This window comes from Cinclus cinclus, chromosome 3, assembly GCF_963662255.1.
Source record: "Cinclus cinclus chromosome 3, bCinCin1.1, whole genome shotgun sequence".
NCBI classification, from domain to species: Eukaryota; Metazoa; Chordata; class Aves; order Passeriformes; family Cinclidae; genus Cinclus; species Cinclus cinclus.
In genome coordinates this window covers 105,667,973-105,688,227 of record NC_085048.1, presented here as the reverse complement: position 1 = coordinate 105,688,227, position 20,255 = coordinate 105,667,973, and the positions used below count along the sequence as shown (strand labels likewise).

General features: G+C 39.6%; 1 protein-coding gene across 1 annotated transcript in view; it reads right to left on the bottom strand.

Annotated features, from left to right (window-relative positions):
* PLCB1 (phospholipase C beta 1) overlaps positions 1-20,255 on the bottom strand; it is a 335,098-nt gene that overhangs the window by 131,473 nt on the left and 183,370 nt on the right. Inside the window, exons 4-5 of the mRNA XM_062490621.1 lie at positions 6,684-6,824; positions 710-789 (exon numbers count right to left, since the gene is read on the bottom strand). Of these exons, the coding sequence (XP_062346605.1) occupies positions 710-789; positions 6,684-6,824 (221 nt within the window). The remainder of the gene's footprint in view (positions 1-709; positions 790-6,683; positions 6,825-20,255) is intronic.

Sequence of the window (20,255 nt, the reverse complement as noted above, 5' to 3'; positions counted from 1 at the left end):
AAGGCCAGTGAGTAGCCCAGTTCAACACCAGCACTTTCTGGCAGGCTTTGCCATGCTGTTCTCAAAGCTCTGATTTACACAAAACTGTCTCAGCCCATGCACTTCTCATCAGCTGAGAATTGCTAACATCAGGTTTAACTCTTTTCTCTTTTAGGTGTGTATTTCACCCCAAATTTCCTTGTAAATAGCTTTTGTACTTCTTGGAAAGCAACTCAGAATCTGCCCACTCTGCCAAACATGGCAGAGGAATGAATTCTCTGTGGATCACATGGTAACCAGAGAGACTGGACGGAGGAAAAGGAACTTCTGGCATTTCTCTCTCTCTCTCTTTTTTTTTTTTTTTTTAATCAATAAAAGACAAAAAGGAAAACAAACCAGAAGCAAGTCAGTCCAGAATATTCTTTCTTATTGAATGGAGACCTTCAGCCTACAGCTGAAGCTACAACTGTACAAGGGGCAGGGAGCATTCAATTCTGATTTTTCCTGCAATGATTTAATAGTTTGCAAGGAGAATCCAAAAATGGATTTTTGTTTAGATGACTTTTAAGATAACAGGCTTTTTAGAACCACACAAACAAGGAGCTGTGTTTACAGAAGTGACAAGTTACCAGAGCAGAAACAATAGATGACAAGGTGAGTAAGAAGCATGGAGGAAAATGACGCAGAGGGAGGAGCAACACCCACAGGGTGACATGCGAGGGCCACTTACGCTTTTTCCAGAAATGCGTCCCTTGACATGTTCTGTGCCAACAAATTTGTTGCCAAACTGAACACTTCATCTGACCATTCCTATGAAGAGAAAAAGTGAATAAATGGGGATGAGTTTAGATGTTACTGACACAATACAAAACATTTTTGAAAACTATGCTTTCAAAAAAAGGGCCTAATTAAAGCCTGAACTTGATTTTTCCAATTACAGCTTCCTTCCTCATTTGTGAGACCTGATTTTCTCATGCTACAAAAGACTGTTACAAATTAAAGTCTTGACTCTATCCAAGATCTTCCCAGCCAATGAAAGAAACAAGCTTAAAAAAGTCCCAACCAGCAGAAATATACAGGAATACATTTCAATTACCCTGATGTGCAAGGAAGATGCAACTGCAATGAACTCCTTCCCCCTGATTGTACATCCTTACACTGTGGTCCTATCCCTCACTAATTTATTTTCCCTCTTCCCGATGTAGGGAGGAAATGCCATAGCACCATGGAATGGTTTTGGTTGGAAGGGATGTCCAAGAGGATCCAGATCCAACCCCCTGCCATGGGCAGGGACACCTTCCCCTAGACCCAGTTGCTCCACATTGCTCAAGTCCTTCCCTTACATCCCTGACCTTTCCCAGGTTCCCAGCAGGGCTGATCCATGATTATAAACTAAAGTTTAGACTTTAAGAGTTTGTTCTGCTCTCTTCCCTTATAGGTCTCCCCTGCAGCTTTTCATTGACAATTTCATTGTGTTTTTCCTTGCTAACTTGGTGCTTATTCACAGTCTTTAATTGCAAACCTTTTAAATCACAACTGTGGTTTTGGATTGGCTTAATTTTACCCCCTTAAAAGAAAGGGAAGAAAACAAGCAATGCCTTTGCAAACAATATTATTTGTTTGTTTGTTTGTTTTAGCTGACAAAGCTTTCGGAGTTTTGTTCCAAACCAAAGTTATGTTTCCTTTCATAACAGTCCAAATCCAAAATTCCCACTGCCACATTCTTTGGGAAGTATTCCCCTCTCCTTTTTTTCTCTTGAGAAAAAAAGAAAAAAGAGGATTCCATTCCAACAAAAATGGATAGGGATATATAAAACAAATGCTCCTATGTAACTTTGGAGCTTAGAGTTGGTTTTACCTAAAAAAGCCTCATTTTTTCACATGACCAGGTGATTGATTTGAGAAGTTGGGGTTTTTTTCCAACTTTTTAATATGCTAAGGTTTTTTCCCTGATGTTATCAGACCTTGTTCCTGAAACTGGTCTCTCACTGCTGTTCCTGAGGAATAGATAAGGCTGCCTGTATGCCCAGTATTTTAGTGGCCTTTGATGTCCTCCAGCTCTCAGATGCTGTAGCCCGTCCCATTTGCCACCTCACCCCTAAGCAACAGAGATAACACCTCTCCTGTGGCTGGTGTTTCTGGAAGAGAAACCTTCACTTGGACACAGATTTGTCCTGGAGGCAAATCAGTGCTGCTCGGATAGTCCTCCCCTCTACCTTCTCATGATCACTGCTATTTTTCTTTTTTAATTGTTTTTCCTTCTTAGGTCTAGTTTGAAAAAATGAGGGGTATGAGAAAGTAGAGGAGGAGGAATTGGGTTCATTAGCAACAAAACTGCTTTGCTGTGACTCCTGGAACAGAGAGCGTATTAAGTGCAACATCTGTTTTTCTTCTTGGCAACTCATTTTTCCAGGCTCAAAATAGGCTCATCTTGTAAACACTGCTTTGTTTAGGCACTAATAATAGCTGCTCAAACTTCTCCCTGTGACACTAATGGCCACAGAGATTAACAGCAACACAAAATACTATCTGGAAATTGCAATTACACTGGCTTTTAACAGAACACGATAGACTGTTTTCATCTTGATGCTTCTGCTGGGTTTAAAGCTGGAATACTTTGTATAAAACAGAAGTAGGGCATTTCAAGAGTATCCCACACCCCCAGCTCTTCCTTTTCTTTGTCCGAATGCTTGTTGACAGGAATGCAAGGGGAACTCACTTATTATGTGCCTGTCACACACATTATTTATATAAGCAGTCTTGCCATTTGTTCCGTTCAGTTCCTTTGCTGGCTTTTCCTGGCTCTCCAAAGCAATCCCATGGCTCTTGCCAAATATTCTGAGGGCTACCTGCAGGCTGAGCCATTTCTAACCAGGCCACAAGCAACACTTGCTCATTGTCTCTCCCACTTTGGGGTCCAGCCATCCCAGAGCCACAGCCAAAAAGCCAAGAACAGAATATCTGCCAAGGGTCACATCATCTTTCCAGTGACTGAGCTGAACCCTTGGCAGGAGGAGGAACAACAGCATTGAGGACAGAGCTTAAAAAATAAAGAGATGCTTGGGACTGACTTTGCAGGGCTCTCACCAAGCTTTGAGCCAAGGCGTGCCTTGCTGCTTCAGCTACCAAATATCTCCATTTCCTTGGGTTTGGTGCATGGCAGAGAGCAGAGCCCACACTCCAACTCTGTACCAGTGATTCCAGCAGACAGCATTTGGGGAGAGCACTCCAAGGGATAGAAAGCTGTTGTGTATGGAGAGAAAACAGCCAGCTGTGGGAAGGTTACAGCAGCCTCTGGATCACCACAGGTGCTGCAGCCTCTTCACAGATGTTATACAACAGGAAAATATAAATCTGGACTTTTTGAAACATGGCTACAGCAGTGCCAACAAACCCTGAAGCACTGATCCCTTCTAGAAGCGGAAGGACCCGGCTTTCTGATCTTCAACTCCAGGCATGTCACATCCATCATAAGAGCTTCCTGAACTTGATCCCCTCCTGGCTCTGTTCTGTCATGCCAGTTCATCTTCTATCATCCTGTGAACTTTGCTGACAAATAATTCAGCTGTTCTGTGCTTTGACAGGTAGCACATGAGCTGCAGCTCATTTGGAAATGTGGTGCTCAGTGAAGTAATCTCTCTTCCACTGCAGGCATCAGGATACCATAAGATATTTAGTGCAACAGAAGAGATGAGACCTTTCTCATAAGAAAAGGCAGCACAGAAACTTGAAAACAATTACTTCAAATCAGGCCTGACTATGTGTGAAGGCAATGTTCCTTGCACGTTTCTTTTTGGGAGGTTAACAAAGCAAGCTGCTGAAATTCTACACTTTCAGAATTTCATTAAAAAAAAACAAAACTTATCAAATGGATGTGAATTTATGTGGTTTGCTTTAGCATTTTATTCTACTCATCAAGCTCTTACATACACTGGGAAAGCTAGAAAAATAAAATGTATGCTGGAAAGAATAGCATAGTGTGACTTGTGAATCATCCTTGATGACATAATTTTACTTATGGAGGAATTAATCTGTTCTTACTGATGCATTTTACCCAAAACTCATCAAACTGAGGATAAACAGATTTCCTTGGGCTCTGGACAGGGGCCTGCATGGCCAGGACTAGCAGTGCAGAAAGAAGAGAGCTGGCATGAGAGGCACCAAAGCGAGTAAGAGGAAAGAGATGGGAAAAACGAGATGTTCCCTTTGGAATCTGCTGGATTTGGGAAGAGAGCAAACTGCCTATAGAGCAGACAGAGGTTGATGGCTTGGACTTCTTCACGGTGGGAATGGAAACAGAGGAAAGGAATGCAGAACAGGGTTTGAGAATAAAACTCTGCTGCTTCTGCAGCACTCTGTGCATGCTCACAAATAAATCCTACCCCTGACAGGCAAGCAAAATGAAAATGAAAATAAGTGAGTGCTCTCTCAGTGCTCTTCTCTTCCCACCAGGACACACCTTCCTGCCTGCCCTTTAGATTGGTGCCTAATGAATTTCCAGCTTCATTCTTTCAACAAACCAGGTGCCCTTCAGTTCATCACTGATGTGCCTTAAACATCAGTTACTTTCTCCTGGAAGAATGAACATAAACCAGCACATTGACATTTCTGTTTAGTGCACCCGAGGCAAGCTTAATAACCCAAGACTTGCATTTTCCAAATTTTCCCATAACTTGGCCTGTGGATGTAACAAGCAGAGTTTGTGGCAGAAAAGGCAGCTTTCTGCACAGGGAGAAAATCCTATAATGGAATAATTTTAACTGCCTCATTAAGACCATCACAGTTTACCTTGCCTTTCTCCTTAAGTGAGGTCTGGTCAACACTTGCCACACAACTTGAAAAACAAGGTATCACAAATGACGGGTTAACCAAAAAATATTCATGCATTGAAAAGGATAGGTGGCGCTTGCTTTCCCTAGAACATCAGAAGGGTCAAAATTTGCAAGTGTGGCACTGAAAATGTCTTGTACTGATGTTCTTCCTCAGAGCTCCCTGAAGACATGATTTGTGCCAGATGTGCTTATTTATTACAACTTCTCTGAGTCACCACATGGAACTCAGAGACAATAAAGACCAAATTATGTGCTCTGGTTCATATGAAGTTGGTAAACAGGTTAAAAAGGGAGGAATTTTTAGATTTGTTCAGCAGGGATCAAAACTGTTTTGATTCAAACAATCAGGATATTTAACATGACCTCAAAACACGCAGTTAATCTACCATGCCTTAAAAATTGCATCACCTGGCCATAATGCCCAACTAACCAAATATTAATTGATTTGCTCTATTGTATTTGCAAATAAAAAGAAAGACTCAGATTCTTAGTTAGTCAGATGATAGGAGTTACTCAAGATTTAGAACAGGCAAGCTTTAACAAAACATGATTTTATCCATTGTACTTTAAGGTTCCATTATCAAACAGAAAATAGCCCTAAAATACCCTTTTCTGTGCTGTTTTAGCAAATAGATTATGGCTCACTGACTGCTAGCTAGACAGGAAAGTGAAAAAGAAGGACATAAGCTTTTGATTTGGGTGATTTTCCCTGCTCCTTGATAAGGGACAGCAATTTCTGCTGGTAAAGCTTTAGCATACCTTTTCATTTTCCTTCATAAACATAGCTCTTTTTTTTTTTTTCTTGAACAGTTATTTCAATTGCTTTCATTTCTGCCGTGTTAATATTTCTCACCCTGTAGAGCTCTGCATTTTCAAGTCTGAGAACAGCACTTCCCTCTCAGCTGTTCATGGACCACCACAAACTCTTTCTGTTTCTATTCTTCTATGTCAAAGAAAAGTTGGAAATCGTGTTTTTGCCAGTTGGCTAAAGAAGATGAGCAGAAATAGCAATCTGGCAAGCAAAAATGTCCCCTCCTCCCTGAAGGCTTTCATTCTATGACCTTTTTGCACCTGGTCTAACAATCCTTGTGGCCTGAGAGGTGACAAAATAACTCCTTGCTGTTGTTAAATCACAGCAGGCAGCAGAGAACCTCTTTTTAGCATAATCTAGTGAACTCCAGGATGTAAAAATGCTCTGTGGAAAATGTTCTGTGCATGGATGTCTGGAGGCTAGGACCAGAGCGTACCCATATGAATGGAAGTGGAAAGAGGAGAAGCTTTGGAATGTCTGCTTGAAACAGATAAAGCAAAAGTTCTCAGTTCATTAAACAGAACTGAATTGTAGAGAAATTGGGAGGAGAAAAAAACCCAAACGCAAGTGTACTAATATCAGTGTAGTTTTATGTTGTGCCTTGGACAGTGCAAATGGATGGACCTGCATGGAAAAATACTTTTCTAAGGGAATGGTGTTGACTACAAACCTTATCAAGGACTCTCAGCAGGCAAAATGTGATGCTACTACTGAAATACTGATGCGTGTTTGGGGAGCCACAGGGTAACATCTCATTCCTGAGTTAAAATATGTGTGCAGCACTCCTTTCACTGTGATTATTTGGGCTTTATGAGCAACGTTCTGAACATGAACACACTTACCAGAGGCATAAATCTTGCTGAATAAACTCCTTGGGAAAAAAAAAAAACAAAACAAAACAAAACAAAAATTGCACCTTTTTTCCTGGGAATTGGGTGGCACAGCTCCTGAAATAGAACTGTGCTTCATTTCATAGCAATTCCCACTTTATCCATATCTCGAAACACTACTTCCAAAGCCTGAATTTGATATGACAGAACTTCATCTATCAGGTGTGTTACCTTTGCTATATCATCTTGGAATGCCACCAGGTTCAAGTAGGATATATTGACCAGGTCTGGGCCATACACAACAGTTATCATCCGATTTTCCAGCCGACCTCCCGCGTTCCCAGCATCCAGCAGCTCGCGCAGCTTCGGATCCTGCAGGGGAAATAACGATGAAATAATTCAAAACCTTTTGCAAATATATTTGCACTAAAAGAGGTGCAAAAATTGCAAGTACTTCCATTTTGGAAAAAAATGTGTTATTTTGAACATTTAAAACATGTTGGCACTAGGTTCTGATCTGGTAAATGACTCATTAAAATACTTAAAGTTATTAACCCAGAATAAAAAGGAAATCACTGCTGTAAATCCTTCAAAGCCTGTGAGGTCTGTATTGGGGCTGTACAGACTCAGAGCTGTCCAGCTGATGGCTGCACATTCCTATTTTCAGTTATTTTGCCACAGAAGTTAAGCAAACACAAACTGTGTTGCTTGTCAGAACAACACAATCTGTCCAAAGGCTACTGTCCTCAGCAGAGAGATTCCCTGTGATTTTAATGGATTTTAGATAAAACTGAAAATGAGAACTTAGCTTTTCCTAAGGAATTAAGAAGACTTCTGGAATTAACTTTCTTAAACCCTATGAAATTAATAACTCTATGAAATGAATAAACTCTATGAAATGAATAACAGTTGCCCTCCTCTTTCTTCTTCATGTTCAACAGATCATGTATTATTTAAATTATTCGTTATATTTCATTTAGATTTAACCCTTTTTTCCCCCTCATTTGCATCCAATACAGAATAATTTAGGTTGGAAAAGACCTTTAAGAGAATCATGTCCAACTGTTCCCCCTGCACTGCCTAAGCCAGCACTAACCCATGTCCCCAAATGCCACATCCACACATCTGTTAAACCCCTCCAGGGATTGACTCAACCCCTTCTGTGGGAACCTTGTTCCAGCCTTGGCAGAGGAGTGACTGCCTACCACTTCTGTGAAAGAAAAGTACATTCAATGATTTTTATCAGCTATTAATAGCCTGAACCTCAGTTTCATTGGCAATCTAAGTGTGTGAGTAAAAACCTCAGGTTATTTGGTGACTCTCCTCATTTCTATTAGGCTGCACTACTTCCAAGAAATGCACTCAGTGCGTCTGAAACTAAAAAAAACAGGTCCTTGGCCTCATGGTGAAGTTTATAAAGACAGATGAAAAACTGCCCTGCATGATCGGATTCGGTCCTTTGGAAAGGGCTCATATAATGTGAAAGCTCAAGTTCCTAGAAGGCAAGATTGTTCAGTCTCCTAAAAAACTAAAAACTTGCTAGCAAATAGAACCCTTGTGGGATGACAGATGCTGTGTAGAGACCAAGTTATTTCAAAGCTGATACAATAAATGTACTGCATTTTAAATTTCACTCTTCCCCTGAACCTTCTCCCTGCACTGTCTGCGTATGTTCAGTTTGTGGTATTCTTAATATTTAATAGCTTTTTGAACATGTATCAAAATTTCTACCAACTGATACCAATTAAATTTAATATAACAAGATTAAGATGATAAAAAGGGCCATTTTTCATGTATCTTGCAGGAAATCCTGTACCAACAAGACATCAACCTTAAGGGCATCTCCTGAGTGGTATCATAACTTCTTGGAAGGAATGGAGCTGTGTGTGTGTTCACCAAACACTTCACTAGATTTAGGAAAACATTTTTAGAGCATGAGGTAGAAACTGCAAAGAAAGTACAATGCTGTCTATCATAAATACTGAGTCTCTTTAAATACTGGGTATGATGCCAAGTGTTACAGGAGAACAGACAGAATAATCCTATTTAAGGGCTCTGTAAATTGTGAATATCATTGTGCTCTGAGACAAAGATGGTTTCGTGGGTAAACAAGTTAATCACAGCCTTTCACAGGAGAGAAAAACAGGAGAGAGATACAAAAATAGTAGTTGTGTTTCAGAGATGAGGATTCAAAGGAGAAAGACAAAGAAATGGTACCATTTAGATCTGGGAGAAGAGCTAGAGAAATGCCCTGCAGTTGCTAAGTCAGTCATGGTGTATTACTAGATGGGTTCCTTTCTCTTTTATTTACAGGCTGGATGTTTCAAAGCTTGGTTTTATGTCTCTGGGAGATGAGAATCCATCTCCTTTTTACCCTCTACCGTTTCAACCCCCAAATCAGACAGATAAATGCCTCTGCTCAAGGGCCTGTCTGGGAACAGCATCATTCTTTGTGGGCTCAGACAGAATGGGTTTTCTATCTGCTTTCACTCCATTCCACATCATTGTCATTCCTCTCTCCCTCTCCCTGGCTGAACCTCCTGCTCACACCTTCACTAGGGATGATGAACTGCAACAGTAGCAACAAAAGAAAAGATAACCTTTTACTTTTGTATTTACACTGGCCAAGGTATGTCTCAGTGATGAATCACACTCCAATTAGACTGAGATATGCATTAGCCATGCACCACAGAATAAAAAAAAGAAACATTTGAAATGAGATGCTTTTTCCAAGCAAATTCATCAAAAGAGAAATTATCTGGCACTGGCTCAGTTTTTAGAAGTGCAAATAAGTGGCAAATCAAGCAATGGGTGTGCCAATTTGGTTTTCCAAATCAAAGATGTTTCTGCCAGGTTTTACAGGGAAGCAGTTAAGACAGCCCATCGTCTTTAGGTTGCTGTGTTTGAATGGTTAAAATGTTGAATTTTCTGGTCTAAGGCTTGTCTAGCAAAGTTTGAAGCACACAGTCTATTCCAGCAGTGCCTTGTCCAGCCACCATCCAGCAGCTGTTAATAAAGGGAGTACACCACATGTCCTGGGCTGTCTCAGCGCAACATGCTGTGGGCTCTACAGACTCACAATACATATTTTTATAGCTGGTTTTTAATATGTTCTAATTTAAAATTATATATTTTTAAGTTAATTGCAAGAGAATAAACATGATTCACACCCTTTTTGACTCCTGCCATGGGTGTACTTGCCCTTTAGGGGTGACAGATGCACTTGTCAGTGACAACCTCACCCTTAGCTGATGATCTAGGTCATAATTAGTGCTTGGATCTGAAGTTCTCAGATACCAAAGCCCACCGCCAGCTCCCACATTCCTCATGAACAACTCTGCTCCCTTGTTACCACCCTTTGCTGCTAACAGTGCTAAGGAGATGAACAAAATATCCTTTATCAACATCTTGAAGACTATCAGTGCTCTATGAATCAAAGCCCTTTTGAAAATGTCAGCAGGTTTTCCTGTGGAGATGGCAGGAAAGCACATGGGAGAAAAAAAACAAACCAAGCAGCAAGACCAAATACAGCTTCTTTTATGTAAATTGGATTGTTTTGATTTTGATAATTCCATTTCAGGGAATGACACTGAAAAGCCTGCTGTTGGTTGGGGATGTGTTTCATACGTTAGCTCTTGAGTTTTGGGATAGGCTCTTTGCTAGACTTGGGCCTAATTAGCAACATATTGAGCTCTTGGTGGGCATTCAGAAGAATTATACCTATTTCATATTGATTACAGTAACTTTTGGAACACCTAAGCTGCTCGGGTTTGGAAACACACCCATAGGATGGCAAATAAACAGCAGCAATTGGCAACACCCACATAACTCATCCAAGTTCCCTTTGTAGCTCAATGTTTTCAGTCTTTGATGTTTCCTTTTGCTTCTTCCAGTCAAAAGGCCCAGGAAAAAAAACAGCTTGGTTTTCCCCTTCCACTGTAGTCTGGTAGGAGCTTAAGCTCAAGGACTGGAGGCGCCTGAAGGCTGTCCCAGAAACAGGTCAGGAAAATCAGTGTTTGGATGTGACAGTGCCTGAATTCCCAGAGGGAGACAGAATTTTTGAGCAGGCAAATATGGAGGAGGTGATAAGGATGGTGTTGGCAGCACAAAGAGCTTTAGAATCTATCAAAAATCAAATTAGTCATGTCAAATTGCGGCTGAAGTTGGTCAGAGGATTACCTGCTCATTGGAAAAAATCTCCCCTATTTGGTTGTGCTGTCTTGGGAAACTTATCAAAGAAAATATACCTTAAATCAATGAGAAATAAAGAGAGAATAGAGAAAAAAATTAACAAGAAACACACACACACACACACACACACAAAAAAGAGCTTATGAAACTGCTACCATTTTCATGAGGAAATGAAAAATAATGACTTTTTGTTAGAAACCGGGGTCCTGTAGACAGATGAATAAAAATAGATTTCAATCAGACTTCCCAAACTTTCTGCTGCTCTATTTCCTTTTCACTGGAAATCACAAGAATAACATAAACTTAGAGAGGCACCTCAGTCACATTACAATCCCTGCTTTCCACTGTGATTGGTGTTATTAAAATGTAGGTCTTAACCCTGAAATCCCAATTAGTGTGTGCTCTGCACAGCACAGCAAATGCCACAACATCTTATATTAGCACTACCAGCCCTTCAAATTTTTTTTTTTTTCCTTCTGAAAACCTGCAACACACCATCTGTCTGTGGAAACATTCTGGGCTTTTTCATACACAGTTATAAAAGGCTGCCACGAGGTTTCCAGGCACTCAAATGCAGATTTCAACACACCAGGGAGCAGCAGGTCAGCAGCCTTTGCTTACTGGTGCTTCCCAAAGCCACAGCACCATCTTAGAGAACAGCTTCTGACCCCTTTAAACAGGAAAATCTGTCCAATGCTAAAGATATTTGTGGGGTTAGATAGTTACAGATAATGTGATGGAGAAACCTGGTGATTATCAAGAGAATCAGAACTTCTTGGGTAGCTGGAACAGGTGTGCACCTATATATCGGGAATTTCGGGTGAAGATATTAATTTACAGAGCAACAACTCTCAAAACTATTTACAGAGTTATAGGGTACTTCAGAATTCCTTACACTGTAACTATCATAGTCTATATTACTACCTGTAACCATCATGATCTCAAATCATTGTATTTATGTCCTGATAACTTCAGGAGAGATTTCAAACAAAAATGGCACCAACTTTCCTCTGAGTTTTCTGCTTATCAAAGTGAGATTTCCACGCATTCAAAGGTGCATTTCTATATTTCTACCACTTTTTGTGTCCCAGAAGAGGGAATATAGGGGAGGAAAGAAGCACAGTTAGCTAGCTACACCTGTGAAGAGTTTTCCAGGAAACATTCGAGTTTGAGGCTTGAATTAAACAAAGAACCTTGCTAAATTAGAGCTTTATATTGTGACTCCATTGAAGGCAGAACTCCCAGTGTTTTTCTACAAATAGAACAATGTCTTGTCTTCAAGAATTCATTATCACAGAGTGTTTATCAACAAAAATGTATAGACATGCGTATATACAGACAGCATGGATATCTCATATATTTGACCCAGATATCAAAATACCAGCTCTTAAAGCTTTAGGCACCAGGTAAATTGCTGTTTTAGGGGAAGTAAAATAGGAAATAATAAGTGATTCCTAAAATCAGACCACTTACCCCTGTGGCTAGCTTAAGGACTGAGTTCCCAACCCTCAGCTCTGCTGCACTGACTCAACCAAACTCCTCAGTGCAAGCTGCCCAGCACAGAACACCAACTAAAGGTAGGAATTGATTTCTAAGGCTCTCAAAATTATTTTGTACCAACTGTGGCACGTGAAGCATACAACTCTTGTGTGCCAGACTTTTGGGATCCATGACGATACCTAAGAGTTGCTTCTCATCTTTGTGTCTGCACCAGCCTAACCCTCAGAAACAAAACTTCCTTTTTAACTGGCTGAAATTTGCTGCTAACAATCCCCACACAGATTTCACAGCTGGTTCAAATACCCTTTGTGTCACACATCACTAAGAATTTACCATCAAGTGCATCAACAGACTCATCCTTCAAAGAAATCTTTCTTGACTCCCTCCTTTGTTGAGACCAAAGTCAAAACTCTCTAGTCTGTCTTTCAGCAATCCCTCTCACTGATTAAGGACAATGTCCGTGCATGGGAATCACACCTGCAAAACTCAGTGACAGGATTTTGTCTGTCTTAATGAGAGTCATGTGAAATGAATAGACTCTAATTACAACATCACAGATATTCAAAACAGCGTTCTCCAAACTCTCTTTCATGACACAGAATACACAGGAAGTTTGATAGCTAAATAGAGTTACTTGTATCAAGTTATCCTTACCAAAATTGTTGTCATTAAACCAGAAATCTATTTAGCCTAAGACACACAGCAGTATGGTTTCAATACAAATAATGTCTTCACACATTTCACAAAAGAGTATCAGATCAAGCTACAACCAAAAATATTTGCACATAAATTTATCCTCCTTTCTAAGGTTTCAGAATGGATTCCAAATTTGGCATGGTATCACCATAGCTACCTATGCACAGAACCAGAGCCAAAATCTTGTTTAAACATCCAAGTCATCTAGACAACATTTCTGTGAAGACCAAGTCAGTGTGCACAAAACAAGAAGAATTTTCTCTAAAAAATAATCTCAGTCATCTAAACTGGTCTCAATTTGACCATCTGCTCAGTTAATACAGTGGAATATTTCTGACATATAACACAGCATGAGGTAAAAGGAGTCAGAAATGCTTTAGTCAGTCCCTAGGGAAAGAGATCCAAAGCATCCATTGACTCCTACAGATCTGGTACGTGCAGCAATCCCATATACCTCAGATGTAACTAAAATCCAAGGGCTGTTCTTCCCATGGGTATTATCAGGGAGGACAGGATGCCATAAATCACACCTCAAACAGCCAATGCTGATTACCACTCTCTATGAAACACCTAGTCTGGAACAGTGGCTGTTTTTCCTAAAATAGCACAATCCAATTCTGTGCTTGAAGTAAGAATATCAATATATCAAGTTTATCAGGACCTGGTTATGAAGAAGAGTGAAGATACCTCTTTTTCTGTGATGTACAACTTTTGAGGAAGAGAGAGCACAAGCCAGCTTAATACATATTTTCGTTGGCAAAGGAATAAGAGGGAAGACAATCTCTGCCTGTACAAATAAACTTTGGAAAAGTGAGGACTGTCCACAGGCATTTCCAAATATAAATCTAACTGTGAGCTCTGAAAATGCAGGATGAATTCATGCTGACTTTCTACAATAACCATGTTACAAGAAACAGGTTATTTAATAACACAAAATGTGATAAATCAGTATTTTTATAACACTTAGGGACATCCCCACAAAAAAATAATGTAGTCCTATGTCAGCCACATCAAGAGGACAGAATGCATCTTTTGGAAGCTCACAGACCACAGCAAGCTGGAGGGAGCAGCAGATGTGCTGGACAGCCAGGCTGACAGGTCTCTTTTAACCTACAATTTTCAGTGACACTATAGTTTCTGTACCAGATGTGCTGCAAAAGTTTACTGGGGACAACACTACAAATTCACTGACGGTTGTTCAGTGCTAGTCTTGGTGAAGATACTACCTAGAGTACAAAATCAGATTGATTTCTGGGGGAAAAGGAGAGAGATACCCAAATTATATCTATGCCATACACAGTGAAGCAGGATTTTATCTGAAATACAAAGAGAATTAATTGCACATGCTGAGAAAAAGCTCAGGGACAAAACCAGGGCCACCTCATTCCTCTTTTTCTGACGTTTCTCACAGTTCAAGTGATCCAAATCCAGCTTCCCTGGTCTCTCATGCTCTTGTTACAGAACGTTAAGCAAATATTCAGGCTGGATTTTTTTTTTTTTTTTTTTTTAGTTTTCCATCCTAATGTTCATATTTCTCAAGATGTTTTTTATTCTAGGCTCGTGGTATTTGAGTTTTAAATTGTTTGCAAGACTGTGTGTTCTAACAAAAAACAAGTGACAGTATAAACCATCTAAGTAAAATCAGACCAAATGTGGTGTTTTTCAGTGCTTTTGCATGTGGTTGTGATTAACAAGAAAAAACCATTACATCTCACAGTGTAAATCTTCATTTATATGACAACTCTAAAAAGGTGAAATACCAAGCAGCTACAACCTTCCTCTAGGTGTTTTCTAACTCACAAACATTTTTTACCAATTTTTATCAGCTGCAGATGCTCATTATTTTAAAGATGACCTTTAAAAGCATACACTTCCCTTCCCTGCCTTTCCTTCCTTAAAATTCCATGAGTTTTTCTTCAATTTAATTTTAAAGGAAGAGATGAACAGACAGTGATGAAAAGAAACTCATTTTCATGTCACTTTTACAAACTCATTTTCTTTGGTCTGTATGAGACTATTGAAAAATCTATAAAAAGTCTTCATATGAAATGATTTCTACAGCAACTTGCACAGCACCTAAGGGAAGGAATAGCTGGAACAGCAGCTTAATTTTCACTTATCTATAAATCTCACATGCATTGTTCTTCCAATTTGGAATTGCTGTGTAGCATTATTTTAATAGGGTTACTTCAGAGGTTGAGGTACAATCAGCTCTTCATTTATCTGGCATTTGTAAAAATCTGATATGCTTAAAACGAGCTGAATGAGAGATATTATGGGAATCCAACCAGGCTGCTCTGGAGTGCTCCAAGGGCTGCAGGACAATCAGTTGCATTTTAATGTGTTATTTTGGTTTTTAGTTGCTGGAAATGTGTACATCCAGACAGTCTCAAATGCTGAATGCACCCACCCCACACAAACAGAACAGATGAAACCTGGAAAGCCAGAATTGAAAACATCTTACTAACGAGCTGTTTATTATTGCAACATTTCACACACACTCATTGGCAGAGAAAAATAACAAAAAAAAATTTAAAAAAACAAAAACAAAAAAATAAACAACCCCCCCCCCAAAAAAAAAAAACAACAAAAAAGCCCAACAAATAACCAAACAAAAAATCCAACAAGAAAAGAGCCTGTGTGCCATGCCAGCAATATTTTATTCTCTCTTACCTGTCTGTGAGACACATTCTGGTGTCATTTTTTTCAAATTACAAAGTCATGTGGGATGCTTAATGGTAAAGGTTTCAATTTACCTGATTTTAATTATTGTAAACACTCACTGTTCCCATTACCTTTAAGTATTTAATTCTAGTCAACTCATTTGCAGCATAGGAAAGAAAAATAAACCATTTCAGTGATGATGCAATGAGGGTGGAAATTGTTTCCTTCTTGGGCTGAAGCAAATACTCAGCTCCTGCAAATCAGTCTGAGAGCTCAGAACAGGCTCTTAATGGCATTTTACTTAATTACCGATGGCTAATTACAAGTTGTCCTGCACTGTCACACTGTCACAAAACTTGCACTGCACCTTAGCTCATACAAGTCAGTAGCAGAAATACATGTGGACACTTGACACAAATTGCTGCCTAATTAGCAAGAACAGATGAACTTATTCCCTGTAGATCTTGATGGAGATGTTCTTGTTCCTGGTGACAATCCAGCTCAATGAGAATCAGAGAGAGGTTACCACAAAGCCAAGGGTCTTGACTCTGAAAATCCATAAAATCAGCTAAATACCACATGACAAAAATCATATGGCAGATGCCACTCCCTCAGATGACAAAGTTAATAGAGAAAAATAAATGTATAATAAAAAAAAACAAATTAAGACTCCTTTTTAAAACTTGGTCAGTTTCAATTTACTCCAGAAAGAAGTATTTTCTCTGAGTACATTTTAACGTTTAAAATAAGTATTGGGAAAAAAAAAAAAAGCCACCACCAAAAAAAACTAGAAATAGGTTCCTGGTTAAGGAGACATGACTACTGAAGGGGAAAAAAAAGAAAAAAAGAAGGAAAATCTACAAGGAGTATGAGTAAGAACCACAAACATGTTTTGCTGGCTGAGGAGAGAGAGACAACAGTGAATAAATGCAGAATCTGGATTTGGGTGGTTTGATGACAGATTAATTTCACCACCTGTGAAAGTACAGGAAACATATTCAGTCACTGCTAGGAAAAGGACATCCAAACACTGATGTCTCTGGCAAGCAGTTGCAGAGAGGAACTCTTCAAGAGATGCTATGGACATTATTCCAAGGCATTGGTTTTGTACTCCATGGTTTTGAGAACTAATTGGTGAAGGGAATATAAAAAGGGTAGCTGGATCAATTTTAAGTCAAGCTTGAAGAACACAGCACATCAACTCAGAGAACAGTGCTAATGAAAATCCTGAGTGTCATGTATTTGTTAGCAGCCAAACAACATGAGAATACCAAGACATGGAAGAGGACAAATCAGCGCAAGCAGAAAGCGATGGAAATGGTCCCAAAAAAATCCAGATGCAAACTTTTGTGTGAGCAGTTTTGGGCATCTGAATTACTCACACATGTTGTAGAACCAAAATTCACTCATAAATGCATGTTTCTGCTTACACATCTGCAGATACAGAGCATTAAGACAACTGGACGAAACTTGGTACTTCAAACTTCTCCATTTCCATCAGTTTTCCTCATGGTTCACAGGGAAAGCAACATGGACAGCAGCTGTTGCTCTTTAAAAAGCAGACAGTTCACAGTGAACACCTCTGCATCCCTGATACCCATGGATGCCTCTTTTCCACAGCAGAAATAATTAAACTTGGGGAAAGTGCAAGGAGACAAAGGATATTTTTCACCCTAAAACCTCACGTGACCCTTGACTAAGTACCAACAGCAGGTGATGCACTGAAATCAAAAGATAATGGGAATTCTGCCCTAGTGCACAAACTTAACAACTCTCCCCAGTTCAAAGAGGTTCACCTAGACTGACAGGAGTTCAGAAAGGGTAAAAAATTGGCAGAGGAAGTTTAACCGTGATTGTTTTTAAAGCTCCTTGTACAAATCATGGCAGCTTGCAAAAAATTTCTTACATTTAGAAGGTAGATCAGCACTTCTCTTCCTAATTTCACTTGCTAAGTGTCAGACAGACTCCCAGTTATCCAAGAATTTAATGAACTAAATCCAGCCATTTAAGGCTGTTTCATCTAGATAAGAAGCTTTCCAACTTGAAGGATAAAACAGCCTTAAAGGCAATGGAAAATAAACCACACTTTGATGTGTATAAACTACCCAAGCAGTTAATTTTCAATTATAAAAACAAAATTTTAGCTGGGGGATGTCAAGTAAATAGGCTTGGCAGGAGAAAGGAGACCAGAAAAGAGAAGAGGAGGCTGGAAAAGTCCTGCATAAACTCCAGGCCAGACTTTGTGCTCCCCCCTTTGCTGTACTTCCCAAGGATCCCCAGTGGAACACTTGAGCAAAGCTATGAACTCCAGGGTTTGACCAAAATATTTCTGAAAGGTTACATAGTCCAATGTTTTCTGAAAAGGGAATTAAAAATATTTTGTGCACATAAGATTATGGCACTGAGGGTATACTTCCTCCAGTTGGATTTCTTCCAATATGTCCTTGGGAAAACAAATAGTTATAATGGATGCAATTTGGAAAGGGACATTCAGCAAATATGAGAATATTCTAAATGTTATTTCTCCAAAACAACAATTTGATGCTGGCTTTTAAATAAAGATGCATTAATACCTTGCCGTTCTTGACTTCTTTTTTCCCCCCATCCTTTAACAGGAAATAAGGAGAGAAACAAAACCTGGACATCTCTTGTGATAAGAGAGGTGAAAAATCCTGAGTTTCAGCGTCTTGATTTCCTTCTTTTGTAAACTGAGTTTTTCTCTTTTCCTTCTCTAAAATCTACTGAATTTCATTTTTCTTATATTCTGATCAACTGTTCTTGCCTCACTGAGAGTGTTAACACAGCAGAAGTCTTTTTCTTTGAATGGTTTTTATGAAGAAGAATAAATATATGCTTCATACTTACACATCTGAATAAGCTCTGAAATGATGAAGCTCAAAACCTCATTGCATTCACATGAGCAGAGACTCAAAGACTTTCCCTTCCTTGCCTCGCCGTGTTGCTGAGATGCTGCTTTGAAAAGCCACTGGAACCATACCCACCCTGGCTTACAACAGGAGGAGAGCTTGCAACAGAAAATGGCATGATGCCATTTTAATGCATTTATACCTCCTGGAATTTAAAAGCATCAAGATACACCTCGGTGATAATTGTGCCTTCCTGGTAGTGCTTCCCACTGGCCATTTCAGAGGCTCCCCCATACTGCAAGGATTTTAGGAATGCTGCAGTTTGGCCATCTCCCACCAAGCAGATGCAGGGGTGCTGTCATGCCATCTACACCTTTCTATATATTCATTTCTTTATTCTGGCCCCCTCCAGAGCAGCCTCTCCTACCAGCACAGTCACTGAGGAGTTGCTGTAGAATTTTTCCCTCTAGATTTCAAGGAACGTCTCCCAAGGCGACCCAGAGGTGATGCCTCTCTTCCTCTGCCATGAGAAGCAATGTGCCTTAGGTCTGCTGAACATTTCAGCACCCTTGGAAGAGTATGAAAGTGCCAGATTCAATTCTGTGGAGATGTGTGTGGCTGACCACGGTGTGGACACAAAGGCTTTTTGTAATTCCCTGCTTTATTCAAATTTTCTTATTACAGAAAGCTGAATCCCAACAGTGCTTTGAAGAAATCTCCCAAGCTTGTGAAATGGGACCTTTCCAGCAGATCTGCCTGGACTGACAGTGACCCCCAACCCCTGCAAAGTAGGTGAACTCACCCACAAACCAAACAAATCTCCAACAGATAAAACCTCGTGTGTAATGGATTGGCACTATAAATAGAGAGATCAATAGTGCCTGGAGTCAGGCATGCTTGAATTAATGATTCGCCAAAATAGCAGCAAGACAAGGCCACATGGTAAACTGGCACCTACCTGAAACTACAGAGCATGAGCAATGCAGGGTCAAAATCTTCTAAGGACCTTTTTTTTGAAAAAAAATCCTGTCATTGGCAATCTGTTGTCCTTTCAAAATAATGTACATTTTTTACATATATACAATAATAAATATATTTTTTAATATTTCTGTTAACGTAATTTATATTGGCACCACAACCTGGTTTTACTCTTTATAGATGGTGGTGATGCTTGTGGTATTTGCCCCTTTCTGTGGTTGTGCAAGCACAACTAACTACAGGGATTAAATTCTCAGAAAATTTTTTAGATGTCTGTTTTGATTTTGGTTTTCATCCCAACTCATAACTAAGCTCCTGGAGGAAGAGAACTGCAGGATGTTTTGAAAGAGGGGCAAATGTAACATTGGGAAATGCACAATTTGGGCAGGAATTAAAATACAGCCTTACACCTTCTCCTGGAAAAACAACCTGTGCCAATAAAACACCCGGTGAATGGAAGTGTGCTTGAGCAGCCTTGTGGGCAGGATTCCCAGCAGAAATTTATTTCTGGCTTATCAAGTTTCTAATCAGTTTTTTAAAACCAGGCTGCTGAATAGGTGTAAATCTCCTGAATGGTAGGAAATTCTCTATGGAGATGGAAACTTTCAGGCTGCAGTGAATACCATCTACCCAAAAATCTGACCTCTGAGACCTTTAACTGCAACTCTGATGAAATCCTACAGGAGCTTGTCCACAACCAGATTGTACTCATGATTCAAATGGATTTTTTTAAAAAAAAGTTAAAGACTTCAACTAAACAAAATCTTTAAAAACCCATGAACAAACAAACAACTCACAAAACTCCCCCAGTCAAACTACAAAAACAACCAAAAGACCCCCAGTCTAACACTGCTGGGAAATTCAATACTAATACAAAAGATTTGAGAAATTTAAATTATATTGGAGA